Source organism: Lonchura striata, chromosome 3 (assembly GCF_046129695.1).
Source record: "Lonchura striata isolate bLonStr1 chromosome 3, bLonStr1.mat, whole genome shotgun sequence".
NCBI lineage: Eukaryota > Metazoa > Chordata > Aves > Passeriformes > Estrildidae > Lonchura > Lonchura striata.
The window spans coordinates 83,967,741-83,989,377 of NC_134605.1; the positions used below are offsets into that span (position 1 = coordinate 83,967,741).

Sequence of the window (21,637 nt, forward strand, 5' to 3'; positions counted from 1 at the left end):
AACTAAACTGCTGTAAACAGTTACCAGAAATTGAACGTCAGACTGGTTTCTGCACATTTTATTCTAATAAACTTCCTTTGTGGTGTTTTGGTCAATTTATTAAGTAATTACAAAACTTTAAAGGGAAAACAATGAGCAAGCTTGGTTTTTTTTGCCTTATATATGGTCACACCATACAATCTTTTATATAAGGAAAAAAACTCAGTAGTCACAGCACTTTTCAAGTCATTTTTATTAACAACGATATGGATTCAACTTTGTCAAGAATTTACAATTAACATTGTAATGTACTGGCTAATACTGCAGTGTCAGTGGAAGCAGCCATCGTGCTTTCAAAGCCTGCTACGAAACTTTCTTTTTGTCTTTCAAAGAAGTCAAAAATGCTTCCAATAGTAGATGACATTGGATATGTCGAATTGCCCTGTGTGTGGCCACAGCTGAATGAATGGCCACATTTGCATCCAGATGGATGGATAGGAAAATATTACATATTACATGCTTCCACTGACGTTGCAGGGGACAAATCTTATTTCAAAAACAAATTAAGATTTTTAGACAGTGACAGCACATTGTGTGATGTTGTAATCCATTTGAATAAAGTCAGTTAACACACTTGGAAAAAAAATGTGAAGCAGAAATACCTGGGACCAATTATTTTCCGTATTTCGTTCAAACCCAGTGAATCCAAAAGGATTGCATGACATATATGTCAGGATAAAAGTTGGCCCAGAGAGGCAAGTTCATTTCTGGTATAGGTGGTTCAGTTCCTGCAAGGTCAATGGAACTGAGTGATTATCCCAATGGAGGCTGAGCTTCACCCAGTTGGGCAGTGAATTCATTGAAGACAGTGAAACCATCCATGGATGAATTTAGCCTCGGGTGTTTAAACCCTTTTTTCCTCCATTCCTTTGCTGTTATATTTTATTTTCCTGCTTATTCCTACTTTCTGAATATTCTGATTTTCTCTGTGCTTTTAAAAAATATCCCTTCTCTCCTTCCCTTTTTATATCAATACTTTGTGCGTTATTTTTTATATAGTCAATGTGACAAGGGTAAAGTCAGCTAAGTATTAGTTTCCTCAGGAAATAACTGGAATATTACCATTTTCACTTCAAACAGATGCCCACCAAAATCAGGATTTGAATCTGAGTTCCCAATTCAAGAAAAATTCTTGAATTTCATAGAATGAATGAATTCCATAGAATTTTTGCTTGAGTAAGGATTGCAGGTCCCAATCCAGAAATACTACTGTACATCAGATGTTCTACTATACATAAGCAATTCAGCATGATTTGACTTATCACAGATAAGCAGGTGAATTACTCATCACCATACTATAATGAGAGCAGTCACTCTGAGTAGGAGTATCTCAAAAACATATGGAACAACTGTGGGCACTGTAAATAAAAGTGTATGATCTTTGCAATCTTGAACCCTAGGCTAAAACATCATATTCATATTTAAATAAAAAGTATAGATCATATAAGCCAGGAGCAAATACAAATTTTTGAACAAATAATAGTCATTGAAACTATTCTTTTCAGCTCTCTCTTCATTCAGGTAGAAGAACATGCTGACCAGAAAACACTTATTTAGATAAGGCTTAGGTCCTGGAGCTCTTAGTTAATTTCAACTTCTCTCTTCAAACAATTCTCAAGTGGATTGTAAATCAGAAAAAAAAATATTTTTCGTCCTGACTCATGGACAAATCTTATTAGTTGTCATGAGCTGGACTTTAATAAGGAGTTCAGGACAAGATTTGAAAAGCCAGACAGTCCCTTCTTTTGTGAAACCAATGAATGACTGTCAGTCATGACACTGTCTTTGAAAGAGAGAGCATAGAAACTCCTCATGAGGAAATACGAGTAAAGCTTATAAAAGTCCAAACAAACAATTCTTCCTCTTTAAAATTTCATATATTCACTACTCTTTCTATTTTCTATCAATATTATGTTAAAAAATCCTATATGATAAAACTTGCAGCTACAAAAATAATAATAATGGTGAGCATAAAAGAAAAAAAATTAGAATTTTAAACCTTAATTTGAAAAGATACGATCTTCTGGGTTTTTCAGTACTTTGTAAAGACATTAATATTTTCATACATAATTTATAGAACTCATTCTTTTGTGCACAAAATTGTATTAAATAAATTAACTTAAAGTTAGAAGGACTCAAGCATCTCATTTAAGGCAAAAATACCAAGTTTCCATGAGATAAATTATTAGCAAACCCCAAGGCCCTGTTTCTGTGCAGAACTGGGACAGGCAGGGCCATTGCTCAGTTCTCCCATCGACGCTTTCCAGGTGCAATGGGGATGCAACCATCTGCTCCTGCAGATGAAGGTGGAAAAGTGGTGTCCAATTCATGATGCCTTGGATTTTCGGTCTTGTCAGGGAGGGGAAGGGAGTTTCACTATGGGCACACAGTTGCCATGTGCCCAATCACTTGCTCCTTAACTGAACCTAATGACACATTGATGCTTAGGTCAGCAGGAGGCTTCACATGAAAGGCAAGAAAGGCACCATAAACAAGAAAAAGGAAAAAATAGCCTAAAAAACTATTATAATTTTAAAATTTTCAATACTTTAAACTTACATATCTGTCTGGATAAACTGCAGACATTCAAATAAGTTAACAGTTAAGTGAACTGAGATGTGGAAAAAAATGTATTTATCCTCACAAAATTGCTGTTGTAATCAGGCTTCGGTATGGTCAGATTGCACATAAAAGGAAACAGGAAAGGCTGAATGTGGTGAACTATATGGCAAATCAGCGGTGAGGAAATTGTGCTTCAAGGTGTCTTTCAGGATTTAACAACTGAAGTTTGCTCCAGCATAAGCCATGGAACACAGTGTACCATCCATGGACCCCATATAATGACACAATATATACACTCTACAGTTTGCACGTACTTTCACATAATAAAGTTTTCATGTAACATCCAGGAATACTTCTGTAAAGCAAATGGAAGCATAAGTTACAATGGTTTCATAGTAAACAGATCAGCTCCTTCACAATACAATCTACAGCATTTAGCCACAGTTAAGACTGGAGTGATGTTTTTGATGTACATAGCGAGTTCCCAGTGGGTCTGGGCCTTGAGAAAACACTGCCCTGAGTGAGCTGGCACTGGCACAACCATACATTCTGTATTCCTGCTGCTAAGAGGGAAGCTGAGCCCAAGCTGGGTTGTCTACAAGCCTGTGGTCCAGGTGGGGTGACAATCTGGCAGGAGGGAACACACAGAAACCTCATTCATCTGGGAAGAGTGAAAGCCTGTTTAGGCTCTGCAAGGGCTCTCCCAGTGGCAAAGCCTTGCTGGGGATGTGCAGGCAGGCACTAACACTGCTCGTGCACCTCAGCAGAAGTGAAGTGTAGGCTAGAGTAAGAGAAAAAAAGAAGATGCATCAGGCAGGAATGCTCAGTCTGATGTAGGCTTTGAATTTGAAAACTTGGGTTTTAGCAGGAAGGAGTCTGCTGAGATCCTTATGTTGGAAAGTTTATAAGAAATTACTGTACATAGTGTTGAGCTAAGAGTGGGACAATTTTCCCTCTCTCCTCTTCCCTTGCCTTTTTTTTTTTTTTTTTTTTTTTAACACTCAGTATCTGTGAGGAAAAAAGCATGAAACTTTTTCCATCTTTACCTTTCTTGTTTTATTTTCTGGGATGATTTCCCTCCCTGCCCATCTAAATCCATATTATTATTTATTTTCCCATTGATTATGTTGTCTTTCTCTTCTGTTCTGCCCACTTTACTTTTACTCTGTATTTGAGTTCCTCATTTTCCCTTCTTGCCCAGCCTTATGAAAGTGCTTTTGTAGTATCAGGTTGGGACAGCAAGGAAAATTGCCAAAATTTTTACAAGAAGGAAATATTGCTTCTACAATAAAGGCAGCACCTGTTTCCTTCCCTCACCTACTGCTGCCAAAATGGTTCAGATTCACAAGTCAGCTTCTCAATGAGACTGGAAGAAGGAGAGATTCCTTTGAATTTTCAGTGCAGTCACCTACATTATCCATTTCTGAGGCCAGACCCAATCCTTAAAATACAAATCTTTTGTAACAAAATAGTTCTTGTTATATAGAACAATGTGACAGTGGTGTGTCAGGTACTTCTGCCACAGCACTAGATCACCAAAAATCAGGTATTAACATACTGTTCTTCAGAGATAAAAATAACTGATTACTGATGAGTTAATGTTTGTATCTTGCGACAGGCAGCCATTTCTAACCCCATGTTTCTCATTTCCTTGGTACCTTGCTAGCAGCTGTAGATAATCTTTTTGTTGTAAACATAAACTATCATCTAAATCAGGACATTATATATATATATTTAATCAGTTCAGAAGCAAAGTGCTTTAAACCTTAAGGTTTTTACTTCTGCCCCATGGAAACAGCACAAGGTCTAAATGCTCAAATTTTTGTTTTTTGATACATCCTGCAGCATTAGCTTTGTAGGCAACTCATTTAAACCTACTGTACTACATGAAAGGCTGCTGTACTGTAGGTGTAAATTTGGATGTTAGCCATTGCTTAGACATGCTTTTTTCATGCAACTAGGAAATATGGGCTCATTCAACTGCTTTGCAGATTCATCCTGATTTTTGTGATTTTATCTTATTAAAAAGGCTTTCAAAACAGTTCATGCTATGATATGTATGACTAGAGGAATAACCCAGCCAATGAAGAAAGTCAGAAGTTATTTAAGTTTGACATGGAGCAGACTGAGTGCTTCTGTACCATCCCCTGGCTTGCAGATGTTTTGAGATGATCTTGATATTCCAGTCCTTAGAGAGTCAGCAGAGAGAGTTGCTTCCACTAACGGGCGCGAGATGGCTTCAGTAGTCTCTGTCCCTGCCTCTGTCTCCAACTCTTCATCCGTTATAAATAATTTTGACTCCCTCCATTTGGAGTATACATCTTGGCTACCTCTGGAACTACTGGAGTCACTGCCAGCAATCTGTATATTCAGTTCTTCTGTTGACTGTATAAGGTTTTGTACAGATAAAGATTTTCCTAAATCCATTTGCACTACAGGTTTAACTGAGAGCAAAGGTTCCCCTTCTGTATCCAGACTTTTTCTCCATGTGAGATCCTTTGTCACACTGGGCTGTGCAACTTGTCCATTATCCTTTGATGCAACAAGGCAAGCGGTGACATTAGAAATATTTTCCTGTGTTGTTACAGGAATAATATGAATGGGCTCAGGCCTATTGATATGCTTCATCGATGAGAAGGGTGGTATTTGTAATGTTGTCGGAGTTGCTGGCTTAGTTGTCTGGTTTATTTGGTTTGATGTATTATTTACTGTTGCAGGTCCGTCATTTGGCACTTGTGTTGCTTGACTATGCATAGCTGGACTAAAAGCACAGTAAGCCTGAGTGCTAAATTCATTTGGTGTCAGTATAAGCTGTAGGCCACGAGGCAGATTGGCACTAGCTGATCTGGATACACATCCACTAAGTTGTGCAGAATTAGACAAATCTTTGCTGTCTGATGGACTCTGGTAATCAGAAGTCTGCTCAAACTCGAAAGGTGGCATTTGCAATGAAGCCAAAGTGAGCGCGGATGCAGATCCTTTTCGCAAAACTTGTTGATAAATATCTAATAGACAGTCCAGTTTTGATTCAATGGATTGTACCTATATGAGAGGAAAAGGTCAACATTAGTGCCAAATACTAATTTAAAATACCTGTAACCCAAGCAAAGGGAAAATGTAACTGCTGAAGAGAAAAATGGAAGTAGCTTGATGTGTGCTATTGACCCTTGAAAAAGAATGTCAGAAGCCATGTACATTTTTCATAAGCAAGCTGAGAAAAGGGGAGAAGAGGTTAAGGTAATAAGATGCAAATAATTTTTATTTCAACATATAAACAAAGCAGATACTAGGAAAAAAAATTTCTTGTTCAGCTTTTGGAACTGGCAATAAAACGCAGAAAAGGTTTGAGCAATAAAGCAAGACAAAGTAACACAGATAATCACTCTACCTGTTTCTCCACTTTGACTACCCGCCCTAACATACTGACATCATCAGCTGTCTCATGCTCTGCAGGATTCTTCTCTCTGCTTCTTTTATCTGCTGTGATTTGTCCTTTCCCAAGAATTTGGTCAACGCTGTAAGAGAAACCAAAAGCTGTTGCCATTCCTGGAACTGGCATAGATGTGGAAGTGTTTGCTATATTTATATGTTAAAAATGAAAAAGATCACAGTACTTCAGGAAAGCACTCAAAGAAGAAGACAAACAATTTTATTAATTAAGGGAAATGAAGAAAAAAAAAAAGTGATTTTTGAGCATATTAGACTGCTTTTCTTTTTTTGATGGCGCTAACCAGGAACCAGAACTTAGCCATCATGTGGGAAAGCCAAGGCAAGTCTTGCTGAAAGGGGGAAAAAAGAGGTGGCATCTCCAACAACTTGATCTTATGGACAAACAAACATACCAGTGCCACTCCCCAGCTCCCCCAACAACATCCACTCCTGGGACAGTTGTCAGTTTGAACCAGGAATCTCTAACCTTCTCTGATAATGATAAATATGATATAATGTTGTTTGGCTTGGTTTTTTAAATTACTATTGCTGGGAATCTCTAACATAAAACCTGCATAAATACTACATTACCAGTAGTTCTCAATTTCTTTTATGTGAAAAGAGGAAATATGGGATGGGAAAGAGGCAGTTCTCAATGTCTTCCTCACCCTTTTGACTAAAGTCCTTGTTTGCAAATGGACTTTACAGATAAAGGATTGCCTTTTCTATTCTTCAGACTTCTATTTTCTGAGAAAAATTTGGATATATGTTTTTTTTGTTTGGTTTTGCCCACAATTCAATTTCTGGCTCAGCTGTGTTCACAGAAAGAGAAGCTACATAACACAGAAATGTTAAACGTTGCCAATATATTTTATGCAGTGAATGACATTAGATGCTTATGCGGAGTGTTACTAATTCTTTCCTTACCGTGACTGAAGACTTTTAATCCTGCATAACATGTCTAGATGACCTGCTGAATACTGTTCAATGACATCTTTGACATCATATGGACGAAGCGTTTCCTTAAACTTTCTCTTTGCAACATGAAACTTCATAATTCTGTGGGGGAAAGGGATTTTATAGGTTAATTTTCAACAGTTGAAGAACCATAGATATATTTCATTGAAAAAATTCGATAGGCAATTTTTAAATGGAAGGTATTTTCAATACAGTTTGTGCAGGTAAACTTTCACATGGTTTTTTGTAAGTACAAATGCACTGTAGCTATGTCTTTGAATTGTTTGAGAGATCGGGTAACACTGTTTTGAAGACTGCAGAGCAGGTTTAGTTTATCAATATATACCTGTTGGACTTTTTTATGCTAGATGCTTGAGATGAAAGGTATGCCTGACTCAAACCTGGGATTAGTTTCACTGACTTGAGTGAGATATAATGTCAGCTACATTTGTGCATAAGATACTTCTGTTCTTGTTACAGGAAAGATTTCTTTAGTGAGTCGATTACACAAACTTATAATAACAGTGTTCTTGTTCTGGTGTTCATTTTCAGTTCCTTGCTCTCCTCTGTGGGAAGAAAAAAAAAGCACCCCATTAAATTTTCATCAGTTTTTATTTTTTAGTTAACATTCTGGCCTAAATATTCGTTTTCAACTTATTTGCTGACTTAAGATCAAATTTTGCAGGCTGAAGAGAAGTTTTTATGTTTGTTCCCTACTCAAATATATAGGAATTATTGCTTAATTAGCATTCACTAATTTTTCCTTGAAAATTTTCCTTGACAAATTTGGAAAGTAAATTACAGTGAGATGATTTTCCTGGTAGACTGGTAGAACCTGAAGTTTTCCTTGGTTTACATAAGAATTAGGACAGAAGAGAAGGGATCAGGTGCATTAGCCATGCTGGCCTGTGCTGCAGAGTTTATGAATTCCCATTAGGGCCAGACTGCTGATATTTGCTATCTATTGCAATTGAAAAAGCAGAGACTGTAAGTTGTTATCCTATCCCAAATGCCAACATTAATGATAATATATTCCCTCCGTGTTTATTATGATATGTATTCAGCAGCTGTAAGACAACAAATGATAATGAAACTCAAAACATGGTTCTCACCTTCTGATAAAAATAGATTGTTAATGATTGTTAAGTCATTCTTCACATAGTTAGGATAGATATTATGATAATCGGTATGTAGAGTTGCCTTGATAATATATAGTGATCCTCTACTGATTTTTGTATCATACATAAATATTCTTACAGATAATGTCAGCCTTTTCTCATGGTACTTAGCATATTTGTATTTCCAATTCTGGTGACTTTCAGTTAAAAATGAGATTGTTTGTCGCTGGTTTAGAACTTGAACTATGATTCTGATTCTGATTGTAGAAATTAAAAATGGAAAAGGCATGTTAGGAGCAGTCCATAAACTTGACACTTCAGGACTGATCTCCACGCACTTTCAAATATATTGGGCTTTTCTCTTTTGGATTACTAGCTAATTCTACAGACCAATGGCTTTTGGTATCTTTTGTAATCTGGAAGCCTGTGAAGTTGTGATGAATCAGGGATGCAGAATTTTTTTGTTTAGCAGTCAAATTATGCCAAGATATTGGTTTATAAGACCCTGACAACCTAATATTCTGAATCTAGTTGTTTTTTGAGGTTACGAAAAATGAATAATGCAGCTGACATATAAGACAGTATAATAGTTTTGTTGTTACTATTATTATGTTTCAGTGGTCACAATGTTTACTTCATGCATTTCATTTAATAAAGTAAAAATATGAAACTCTATTATAAAAGAAGAGCCAGACGACTATTGGCATAATTGAAGACAACTGAATTTACCACAACTGGGTGATTTTACAAGGGAAGAGGCAGAAGACTAATTATTATTAACAACCATGGAAGCTCTTTAATCAGTTGGCACAAAAGTCTTCATTACTACTTTGCAGCTTTATAACAGTTTTTTGCTTATCAAGGCAGTTTGTTCATAATGTTCAGAAGTCAAACAGAATTGAAAGCATCACAGCTGTATCAGTGAGCTGTAACTTTATTATTTCTGGTTTAGGTATTAGCTCATGTGATTCCATTTTAATTAACTTCAGCAGGGTTTATAACAGACCCATATTGCTTACTTCTTTTTCTTCAAGTACAGAAAATTTTACATAAACTGTACAAAAAATATCACACTATTAAAAAACTAATTTTAAAAGCCTGAAAGTTAATTAAGAAAAAGAAAAATTGAATTATTTCAGTGATGGAGCCTTGCAACTGCTTTGCAGTTATGAAATTTGGTTGAACTTTCATAGTTACTTAGTGTCAATTTTTTAAAATCAGTTGGCATCCTGTATCTTCAAATCCCTATGTAATTAATGTACTGTGAGGTTGGTAATTTCTGGAGCAGATCACGCAGGAAAGTTGTGGATGCCCCATCCCTGACAGCGTTCAAGGCCACGTTAGATGGGGCTTGAAGGAAGCTGGTCTCAAGACCCGAACAACCTTGGAGCGACCGGATGGGAGGTGTCCCTGCCCATAGCAGGTGGTCGGAACTAAATGGCTGTACCCAAACCATTGCAGGATTCCTTATGTTTGGACACCCATCCTGATAGATCATGCACCAGTACGTAGACTGTGCGTTCCTGTGGGATAAAAGCAAAGGTATTTGCAGGTAACCCATCCGTACAAAAAGGGGAAAACGAGCACCGAGTCACGCACCCCGCGGTTTTTCGGAGCAGCAGCCCCGAGCTCGGACGGGAGGGAGGGCAGGGCGGGCCGGGCTGCCCTTCCCGGCGGCACCAGCAGGGGGCGAGCAAGGCCCGTCACAGGCGGGGCCGCGCCGCGTCCGCTCCGCGCTGTGCCGTCAGGCGAGGCGGCGCTTGGGAGCTCGGAGCTCGTGCGGCAGACGATGCGCTGTTGTTAACCCACCCAAACCACAAGCGTGACAGCGTTCTGGTAGCAGTTATAAAAAGTAGCTTATTTTAGTGATACATAGAAGAGCAGAAAAAAAAAAATCATCTGTTGAAGCAGACCAATATATTAAAGTGCTTTGTCTCGAATTAATAGCTAAACCACAGGTCCTATTAACCTTTATGTACCCCGATCATTTGTGGAAAGTTACGGGTCCAATACCAACTTTTGTCTTATTGACCCATAGCAGCCAAGAGCAGCACCCATTTCATTTATCTGTTCTCAGATGCAGGTCTAGCATTGCTCTTAAATTAAGTGCTTTCTGTCCATGCATGTTGCATATCTTCCCTGGCATTCACTGCATTGTAATTTGCATTCATGTTGCCCCTTCCAGTAGTAAAAGTTGTTTTGCTTGTCATTTAGTGCACTTTTCTGAGGGTGGCACCAGGTTAGATGATCTCTAATCCTCCGTGCAGCCCTGTCATACTCATGCCATTCACATAAGCTGTGTCTTGTCAGTCTTGTCATTATCTCAGGAAGAAACAGAGCTTCATTCTTCTGGGGTTCAGGTGGAATCATACATGGTTACTGCCTTGAATATTAAAAGTCAGGTAGATTGTTTTATCCATAGCCAGATGAGGTGACCCCAAGTTGTTTGCTCACCTACAACATGAGGAAAGCAGGTGTATAGAGATCTACCTGTGCTGGTGCCTCTGTCTCACTACCCTTACCTTGCCAAATATTCCTTCTTCCTGGTAAAAATGAATGTGAAGAAGAGATCAGGATCCAAAACAGAGAGGCCAGCAGACAAAGATATTTGAGACGCTACATGTGAGGCAAGTGAGTCAAAATTGTCTTCTCTCTCATGTCTTAACCCGACTCATCCCCTAACAGCCAGAAACATGATTTGTCCCCAAGTACAGCACTGTCTTAGCCAACCACATGTATAAGAACCTTGCCTAGGCTCTGAATACCATCTGGCAGAAAATAAACAATGTGTTTGGATTAAAGAGAAAGAGGGGATTCTGAAACACTACATTAAACAAATTCAAAATGGCTACTAAAAATACATTTTATAGGTGTTGCAGGAACATTGCAAAGACTGAACATACACGGTAAATTATATTTTCCATCTTTGTCTGTTAAATATGTATGACTGTTCAACTATACAGCTTATCAGCTCTAGAATTCTCAAGTTTCATTACATTTAGCCACAGTTATTTTTTTTTTTTCTTAGCAACAAATGAAAACATATCTTTGCAATCACTAGAGTTAAAGACAGAAAAGACCTATTAGGTCAGTACTTTCATCTTCCTGCCATTGCAGTTATTTTCTATTGCATATTTATTTATGCTACTAAAATCTCATTTTATATTACATAAATAGTACAGTAGTTCCATCATTTCCATGTGGAAAGTATTATTGAAATGAGTGCTTCTTGCTATGGAAAATGATCAGAGATATCACAATATAGGGAAACAAGCTATCCTAATCTTCCTTTTAGTCTCTTTTATACATATTCATCATTGTAAACTAACAGAGCTGGAAAAGGCAATGCTTTTTGTCAGTCTGCAGGAACTCTGCAGGATATTATTGGCTTTTTGTTCACAACAAGACGGGACAGTTGAGTAGTGCTGAAGACCCTGCTGGCACACAGACTCAGTGGCCTGCTAGCAAGGACTGCTTTGTGCACTGCTCTGATCCCAGCCAGAGGCTGTGGACGAGCAGGACTGATCCTGACTGGGCCCAAGGCATGCTGTGGTGCACACCATGTTCCACCACACTGCCCATCTGTTCTCTGCTCGCCCAACTTTGTGCAAATGCATTGAGCAGGTTTTCTGTACTTTCCCTACTCCCTCAGTTGATCTTTCCTGACAGAGAGCTTGTGGAGTAAGACGGGATGGAGCGGGCAGCACGAGAGATAAAAGACTCAGTTTAGGAGGCTTTGAGAGCAGATTGAGAGCTTGACATGTTACCAGACAGGTTTGCCTGGTGGGTCTTCAGTAGGACTAGTTGAGAGTCCTGTCTTTTTTGGAAAGGACCAAAATGTTGAGAACTTTTTCAGGAAAGGACTGTTTTCTCCATCCTCTGTTTTGACTATAACAAAATGGAAAATGGAGGGTTTATTTACTTAAAAAACTGCTTTGAAAAAAAGTAGCCCTGGAAAAAATATAAGTAAACAGTCAAAAATGACACAGTAGACTTTGAAATTACCAAAATGAAAAATTATAAATAAACCAGTTTTTGTCTTTTGCTATTTCAAGGCTGTGCAACCTGAGAATAAGCAGCATATTTTAGGCTCCATGCACAGAAAAAAAAAACCTCACCCACAATGTTTTGATTCCAAAACTGAGAGAGGACCTACCTCTGTAAATCCACAGGCATAAATTAATTTTGTTAATTTAATTTCCCCTTAAAACAAAAGGGCCGTTTATGTCTTTGTAAAACAATTTGTACCCAGGTCTAAACAGGAAAAAATAATTAGACTCCCTTATAGCAATTTTTCAAGTTGATGCATCAAGAATGGATTCAACTGTTCTGTGTTTATATTTGGGATCTTTTCCTAGTGCGTTATAAAACTATGTAAGTGCCTTCTGTCTTTGCCTGCCTCTGTATATCAGCATGAAAGGAAAACCAGCCTTTACCCTCCCCCACTGCCTTTGCAATTCAAAGCTGTTTCTAAAAACGAACTTCAAAATGAGGCACAAAGTTTCCATATAGGCAGATGTTATCATCTTGAAATTCTACAGTTACTATATAGAGTCTCAGATCCTTCTTCAGATGTTTGCATAGATCCCAGCGCAGTCTGGTAACAGATACTCTGAATAATCAGAAAGAGGTGTATCAGCTACCTGATGAACTGAATTATCAGTCTCTTGATTTTGGGAGATTAAAGTATAGCATATACAGAAGTCTCAAGATCATGGTATATTACTGCTTTACAGGTGTCAAGGAAAGGTAAGTTTCTGAAGCAAGATGCATGTGTCGCTTGTGATCTTGCTAAACACTAAAATTTGCAGGGAGAGATTCATGGCTAATTGATGGCAAGTAGAGATTCTTATTCTCAGCTTCAGTGGTGACATGAGTTGTTTTTCTAGTAGGCCAGGCAGGCAGAGTAAAAGTTGGAGATAATATAAAAATTTGATTCTCATCAGTTAAATAGTACATGTCTGAAACAATCTCGCACCTTTGCTCCTCTTATTAGAACATTTCTGTGGATAGTACTGTGGAGAGTTTTCCAACTACATCATTCACATTTGGTTGCTTTCCGTTTGAGCTGATAATGACCAGGAACACCAAGCAAAAATGCAGATGATGCACTGAACAATCCAGTGGTCCCCTAGAAAATGAGCTCCATGAGGTAAATATTAAAATGTGAAGTCAAGGAATTTGGACAGTATGAATAATGATTATCCCTTGTCAGGACAAGTGGCAAGGTGCACCTGGAGCCAAGAGTTATCCAGTGTGTTTAAAATGCAGTATCATAGAGAAGTATCTTTGACACCAAAGTCAATGGATTATGCTGACTGTTCCTAATGTGAGCAGTTTCCATTTGAGGGAATAGGCTTTTCTTGTGGGTGGGTGTCCACTGTGAAAAAAGGATTTCTGTCGCCTGCTGAAACATTGCTAGCAAGAGATGGTTTTCAGCAGTGACATTTGGCTTGCCAGTTGCAGTGGCTGTGGACACAGGCCTGATATCTGAATTGTTCTATGAGGTAATTTCCAGGCAGATTGAAAAAATGGTAGGAGAAGATGTCTGCAAATGATCTATCAAGCTGTCTGTGCTAGTAGAAAAGTTTCAGAAACAGGCTGTCTTGCTATCTGTCTTCATTTTACTCAATGGAAAAGGGGAAGGAAATACAAGTAGCCCATAGGTTATCACTGTATGAAATTATGTGATAAAAAGCTCGAGTCTTTTCTTCCTATAGTGCTGAGAAAACTCAGGCAGGGGTTTCTGTACAGGAAAACATAGTCTTTCCATAGATTTTGCAGAAATTCCTTTTGGCTGCTGCCTGTTTGTCTGCCTGCCTTCCTGCACCCGAGAAGGTGCTGGACACTGATGTGTCTGTGATGCAGAGCCAGTGGGGTGGCCCCCAGTGATATACTGAGTTTTGCTGCCTGCAGACAGGGAATCCTTGAGCTCTCCTTGCTTGTTGCTGTACATTTCATGGGGGTGTTCTTGACTGTCAGCATTTATACTTCAAAATACACTGGAAGATAAATAGCCTTGGCAGACTCAAGAGGGTGAATGACATGTTTAAACTTTCAATGCAGGTAACTTTATAAGTTTCAATGCAGTTTGCTACTTTCTTGGAAAAGGAGACTGTTTGTTTTAAATTATTTGGATTGTATTTACTTTAGCGGATAGTAGTAGGCAAGGCTTTGCACAATTGAATGAATGTAATTATTCAGTTCTTACCAGAAGAAATTTGCAATAAAAGCTATATGACAGTCTCGGGAATATGGAAATGCAATAAACCACCATATTTTTAAAGAAAATAATTTGTCCAGGCAAGGTGATACATGCTTAGTAAAAGTACATCAAATTATAATTTTGATAACATAAGAGATAATGGAAAACAGCATTTATTACTCTCTTGTCTGTGTCAAATCATGTAACATTTTTGGATATTGAAAATCTGATAACAGAACTGATAAAATGTTTTGACTTAGATAAAATAGAAAGGAAGCATAATATATTAACATTAGTTATGTAACAAATATAGCCATGTAATAAGTTCAACTAACTATCGTTTTATGAATTGACATGCAGTTTATTAGTATCCTAACTAAAGGAAATTCAAGTGTTTATTCATTCAGTATTTTCTACTCACCTGATAGCTCTAATGACAGTTTTAAGAGCAGGGGTGAGGTCTTCTACAGACACATCACACTGACACCCTTTGTCATCATAAACATCATCTGTTCCAAGACTGGTGTCAGCTGCAAAAGACAAAAGCAGACTAAATAAGAGAAATTTAAAAATCTCTTCCTTAGTGTTCTCTAACAGCCTGCACTGTGGTTCTGGTAAAAGAAGGACTACGTATCAAGCATGATAGACCTCCATCAGTTTATGAGCTGTATGATCTACTTGTGTGTGTCATGCTTGTGTCATAAAATGCCTTGGCAGTCCAAGAGTAAATAGTAAAAATTAGAAAGGAAGAATGCTGTATTATTTTTCAGATGAATTAATATCTGAATACCAGAATGTTTATTCCTGATGTCCCATGGTTTTTAATCACATTCTCTGTTTTATGGGAAAGCAGCGAACTAAGAGATGTAATCACACAATCAAAAGATGCTATTGTTTTACCACTATGGCTCAACCTAACATTTAAGACAGAGAAGAGCCATTTCATTTAATAAGCAGGCTGTGGAATGACCCAACACTTTATTACAGGTGAAAATAAAACAAAATATTTTTTTACCAAGAATGAATAATTGCCACGTTAAACCTCAGGGTCATGTAGATATTCCAGGCTTTCTTTGTTATTGGAGCTTAAGCCAAGTTACTGTACCTATTTACCAGGAAAAAAGTGGATCCTTAACATTTCCTAAACACTACCTCTGCAGAATTGCCATCTGGGAATTAGCTAGAAATCTCGGAAGTGTCCATTATACTCAATACATAAAACAGGTATTGATGCATGACCAAGTGGTTTAAAAGCTTAAATGTGCTGAAATACAAATGGAGCAAGAAGGGCAGGGTCATGGATGCCCATACATCCTCTATATTTCAAAGGCACATGAAGTACAGGAAAATTCTGTGGGGTAGGTGCTTTTCCTCCCAAATCACCTTTCTTCAACTGCAATAAAGTCCAAGGGCCCAGAAGAATTTTACTCAAGGTCAGTGTATTTCATCACGTAAGTGTCTCTGCTTCATGAGGAAGAGAGTGTAAAATGAGTAACATGAAACAGAGAAAAAGATGGGATTCAGTAACCCTCAGTAATAAAAGAGATTTCTTCCCAATCCAAGGCTGCTGCCTACATTCATGCTGTTACTTAAAACAACAGGTTTAGTAATTCAGAAACACTTCAAGTAAATAATTTCAGGGGTTTAAATTATTAGCAGATTTGAAGCACAAATGTCAGACACAAATGATTACAGGACATTCTTTCAAATTCCTTTTTCAGGAAGACTGCAAATTAAAGATGAAAAATATTATTTGTCAGTCAAAAGTGCCTGAAAATGTCATGGTACCTTCTAAATCTAATAGGGTTGCCATCTTGGCATAAACAATTTTGTACAGTGTCTTCAGGAACTGGTATTGCTTCATTGTTTCTTCCCAGGTTTAATGTTCAGCTGCACACATTTTTTAGTTTTTTTTTTTTTTTTTTTTTTTTTTTTTTAGTTGAGTCTGGCTAGTTCATTACCCTTGGGAACACTTTTTTTTTTTTGTTACTGTTGCTGAACTGGTACATTTATGAGAAACATCTGTAGCTTTTAATAACAGGTGAATTCATCTTTGACAGATAACTTAATAAAGAAAGATGGCTTATAGCCAATGTTTAAGTCCATGTGAAACAATCAAATGCAACCATTGAAAATTAAGTTCTAAACTGCAAAAGTCAAATTTTCATACAAAACTTTGAAGTGCTATTACTTAAGTCATGACTGCTATGATGCCAGGAGTATTTTTATCCTGCACTCTTTCATGAGCTTCACTCCTGACTTGGCTTATTATTGGTAAAATGTGCATCTCTCCACCCATTCTGCCTCAATACCATTTGGGTCCCTGCCCAGAAATGTCACTACCTAAAATAAACTTTATAATTAGTTTGATAGGTATATACACTACCTAAACCACTATCTCAGGACATGCTAAGTATTCCACGACACTAACTTTCCAGGTGTCACATCTGATCAGCCTCTCCAGTTACCTCTCCCAGTGTGGAAATCTCTCAGCTCTTTTATAAGTGCCATATTAAAACCAGAGCATTTTATGCTACTGGTATTTCCAGTGACTCTCTAAGGTTTGAATCTGTTCAGTTATACCAGTATAAATTAGGAAAAATACTGCTCAGATCACAAGAGCTATAGCCATCTAAACTCAGTGAAACAGGAGACTCCAACCTGAAAGTTTAAAATAAACATGTTTCTGTATGGTTGTCTCACAGATACGGTTCCTGGGTCCTTTGCCAAGTACAGTGTCATTAATAAAAGGGCATCTTTGCAAAACTGTTTTGAGAACTGTGTGGTGCAATTATAGTGTTTTTGTTGCTCCCTTGTGGATAAAAACCTCTGCAAAATTTTTAGATAGATGCTGGAAAATTCTTAGAAATTTAAGCCACCTTTAATAAGAGATGCTGCTCCTAATAAATCACCTTTCTTCTTTCTAATATTCCACTGATGTGAATTTCCTTCATTACGGCAGACAGTCAGTACCACAGGTCAATAAAACTTTTGAAAAGCTATAGCCTTGTTTGATTCCTATGGGAAACATAAATGTTTCTTTCGGATACTGAGCAGACCTGGGAAAAAGTTTGGGAAATGCGTAGTAGCAATTTAGAGAAAAAAAAGTCAAGCTTAAAACACCACTGAAATCAAAGTTCACATTCTTATGAATTTTTCCAGTGGAAGCTCATGTTGTGTACCACATAGTTACGAGGTGAGATGTACTTGTATCCTTTCTGTCCCTCTCGAGTTCATCGTTGAGGTCAGGGCTGAGTTAGGGTCAGTTTGGCTGCTTTAGCAGCTCCAGCTGTTCAAACCTCTGCCAGCTCCCAGATGGGGCTAAGCGATGTTCTCCAAGCTGCTGTCTGTTCCCAGAGAGAGCCCTTCTTAGGCATTAATGGGGCAGCTAGACCTCCCAGTGCCAGCTCATGTCTAGCCCTGCTCACATCTACATCTTCATCCTTCCCCATACCCTTTGTCTGTATCCTCTGCTCTCCACTGGGGTGGCTGCGCATGGTCCAAGTGGGTTCCACCAGGAGCTGTGGGCAGCAGCTGCTCTGCATTAGCCTTGTTTTGTTGCCAGTCTTACCTAGGGTTAGCCCTAGTCTCTCTTTCTCTCCAGCAATCTCTACCACAAACTAACCAGCTTTCAAGTCTGTTCCATGGACAGCTCAGGTATATGGCCTCAACAATGTCTCAAATTCCTTTTAATACACATTTAGACAAACCTCTGCAAGTCTCTTTAAGAAGGGCTGTCAGTCCACTTGACAATCCAGACCTTTTTCTAATACCGGCATATTAGAATTCAGTATGTGTTTTGACGTTAAATAAAGAACGTGTTTATTTCACAACTGATGAGGCATCTGCTATTGTCTTATAATCTTTGACATTATTTACCTTGGGCTACTGTCTGGTCTTTGCCGCTTTTTAATTTCTTTCTCTTTCTTCCCAAACAGTGTTTGATTTAATCACACAGCAGAGCAGCAATTACCAATAAATTAAAGAGGCATGCACAAGCCAGTAAAATTGTCTTGATATTTCCCTGTTTTTCACAGTATTTATGCATTTTTTATGCAAACTCTAGTCATTTATGATCACCACAAATGAATGGGCAAAAAAATTAGACTGTTCTAAAGCATTATATGTCACCAACAAAAAAATTACAAGTTTGTGGCTGCATTTCATATTACTCTGTGCAAAAGTTATTTACAAGGCTTGATTTGTTATTTCTGTAAATAGTATGTGTCCTTAGAAGTGTTTTCTGTTGTTTAATAACATGCTTTGGCATTAGGAAAACTGACATTGCCCTTATCACTCTCATAGCTCCTTGCTTTCAGTGTCAGTAACATCCAAGTAATTATCTGCCTGTTAAACAGAATAAAAAAGATTTTTTATGTTTTGTTTTCTGGGAACAGCAATATGCTAGCAACAACAAATGGCATTAATAAATTTGTGTGCCAACACAATGAATAATCCTATGGAAGTGCTTCTGACACAGTGACTGTATGGTGATCCCAACACAGACCTTCTGATTAGTTGTTTGGAAGCCTTATGAAGCACTTAGATCTTGCTCTGACTGTGCAAGAGGTAGTTAGGGCCTTTCATGTGGGTGATATAAATAATTTTGCTGAGGCTGACAATCCACCTTCTCACAGAAACCACTTCTGTGCCCCCCCACTACCAAGAACCAGGCCATGCAAAACTAATACAATGTGGAAAAATCTCAATAAGTGCCTGAAGATGATAGCCTGCACATGACTTGCACTTACTTATGTTACAGCACAATGTTGTGTTGACTTGGTTCAAAACACACTGGTTTGGAAAAAAAGTCTGATTGATTTTCATTCAGATGTATGACTCAAGGTGAAAATTGGATGATGGCCTAATTTTCACAGGTGCTGAGTTACTTTGAGTCATATTTTTTAACTATTGCTATTAAAATTGAGAGTTTGAGTTGGGAATTAAAGTCCAAGCAAGTCATAATGCAGCTAGCTCCACAGCCTGTTCCCCACCTTGCTCAGCAGCCTCATGTGAGTACAGAGCTTCTCTGGCTGCACAGGGCAGCAGTGCAGGGCACACCAATGTGACACACTAATCTCTAGACTAATTTTCTGTATGAGTGGTCAGAAAGAAAATGAGTGGGTAATTCGGTGCATCTATCTTCTGGACAAGTAAAGTTGGACATAAATTCAAAGCTTTTGGGGGACCGATTGTTGCTGTGGGAGATGCCATTGCACAGGTCTGCTGCAGCAGGGGGATCCAGGCAGCTGCATGGGGGTCCATGGCTTCTGAGCTCAGATGAATCCTTTTGCTCAAGAAGCAATGCCAGCAGTTCATACTCTCATTATTCATTCTTTCAGCCTCCTTTGTGAGCAAATAGAGCCTCTGCTGTGCTGCTCTATGTAATGCCTAGGGTGCCTGCAAGGTAGTTGTATTTCACTCAACTTTACCTGGCCTTTGAAGTGCCTTTCTTCACCATAAGCATTCTGTGTGTTAGGGATTTAGCCTATATTCTCAAAAAAATAGAGATATCCTGAACATATTTTGTAGTATTTCCACAGATGTTATCATGCATAGAATGTTTCACAAAATCTATTAATTTTTTCGCTTCAAAAATTAGTCTATGTACAAACATCTTGATGGTTTATGTTCATGGTTTATTTTATGTGATTAATGTAATTTCCCTTTCTAAAAATGAAATGTGTCTTAGCCTAGTGCCTTTGTTTAAATATGTTTCATGAAACTTCTCACGTCTTCACAAGTTCTCATGGTTTGTTGAACCATGAATACAAAATCCTGTCATTACCCCTATAACTGATTTTCTTTCCAATTTGCCTTTGCTTTACAACATCAACAAGCTGAATTTCTCTCAGCACATAGTTGACTTACTTTGTTTTACTTTGATTACTCACTAAATTCCATAGGAAAAATAAACTAAAGAGAGCAACACTAATTGTGATGGAACTTAATCAGAATGCCCAAAGCACCCCCAGAGCGGGAAAGGCAGCAGCCCATGTTTTCATGCTTTCTAGAGCAGAGGCCAGAAAAAGGAGGCCCAAGGGAGTGAATTTATGTATTTATTTCCTTGATCTCCAGAAAAAGAAACCAACATCTTTCTTCTAATCAAGAAAGAAGGAAGAAGGTGGAACAAGTACTTCCGTGATGGGCGCTTCACATTAGATACTTAATATTTCTCTAGAAAACGAAACCAAAATCCCTGGTAAGTAGACAACAGTGTTCAAGTGGAAAAAATAAGAGAGAATAAGACTGACAACATTTTAAAATATTGTTTACAGAGAGTTTTTATGAAATGGTTGCCATTTCTGTGTTAGAAAGAAATTTCTCAGAAAAGGAAGGAAACTGGTGCCTTCTGTAAGGAGGTGCACTTTTGCACAAGCTTGTAAACTTTGCCTTATGCCCAACCAGAGCCTCTACTCTACTGGCAGTACTGATGGGGAGTTCAGTAGTGCTATATCAATAGCCCATTCCTTGTCTTCCTTCTGAAATAGACAAAGCATTCCAGATGGGGAGGAGAAGAGGACATCATTGGGAACTGCAGTGCAATATGACACAGGGTACCTTAAAGAATATCCCTAACAACATTATCCATGTTAAAGCATTTCTGAAAGTCCTCTGATTTGGCTAAAATGGAAGATAGAATTAGTGGAAAGTTTTTTACATATTCTGGATATAATGATATAGTTTTTTTTCTCTGAAGGTGCAATTTTTTAAGGTGAGAAACCTAATTTATATCAATTATCATATAATGCAAGCAAGTTCCAAATATCTAAAATTCTAGCATTCTCTTCCCTTAGTTATTATTTGACTACTCAGAAATTTCTGCACTGGCAATATTTCATGGAACAGCTCCCACTACTTAATTAAAAAGGAATCCTTTTAATTTTGAATGATTATATGGAGGACCAGGAGACTTTCTAAAAACAATTCATTAAATGCACAATAATTATGCTGCTCAAAAGGCTGATCTTATTATAAATAGTAGCAAATTAGCCAGCACCTTTAGATAGCCATGTGAGAAAAGAAAAAGAAGGTGACTCTAAATCTATGGCTTTAATGCGTTTTTAGCTATACATTTCTGTTATTTTAGATATACCACATCCAATAAGTAAAAACTGTAAAATAAATTGCAGATACACATGATAGTATCTAGAACTGTAGACTAATGAGCTAAATGTCACAATTAATTGACTGTCTCCCTGCAAAACCCTGTAGCACACATCGCTTGAGATATGTCTGATATTCCATAAGGTCCTCAGAGGTCCTGTGCCCTGGGAGATTTCCAGGTATTTTTGTTGAGGGAGGTCATAAACAGGGGCAAAGGGTT

The 21,637-nt window shown here is 37.9% G+C and overlaps 1 protein-coding gene across 2 annotated transcripts in view; it reads right to left on the reverse strand.

Annotated features, from left to right (window-relative positions):
* Positions 1-215: 215 nt before the first annotated feature.
* The window catches only part of KCNQ5 (potassium voltage-gated channel subfamily Q member 5), a 277,344-nt gene continuing 255,922 nt past the window's right edge, over positions 216-21,637 (reverse strand). For both annotated transcript variants that reach the window (XM_021553807.2, XM_021553816.2), the window contains exons 11-14: positions 14,732-14,840; positions 6,958-7,089; positions 5,990-6,116; positions 216-5,643 (exon numbers count right to left, since the gene is read on the reverse strand). In XM_021553807.2, the coding sequence (XP_021409482.2) occupies positions 4,702-5,643; positions 5,990-6,116; positions 6,958-7,089; positions 14,732-14,840 (1,310 nt within the window). In that variant the 3' untranslated portion in view covers positions 216-4,701. The remainder of the gene's footprint in view (positions 5,644-5,989; positions 6,117-6,957; positions 7,090-14,731; positions 14,841-21,637) is intronic.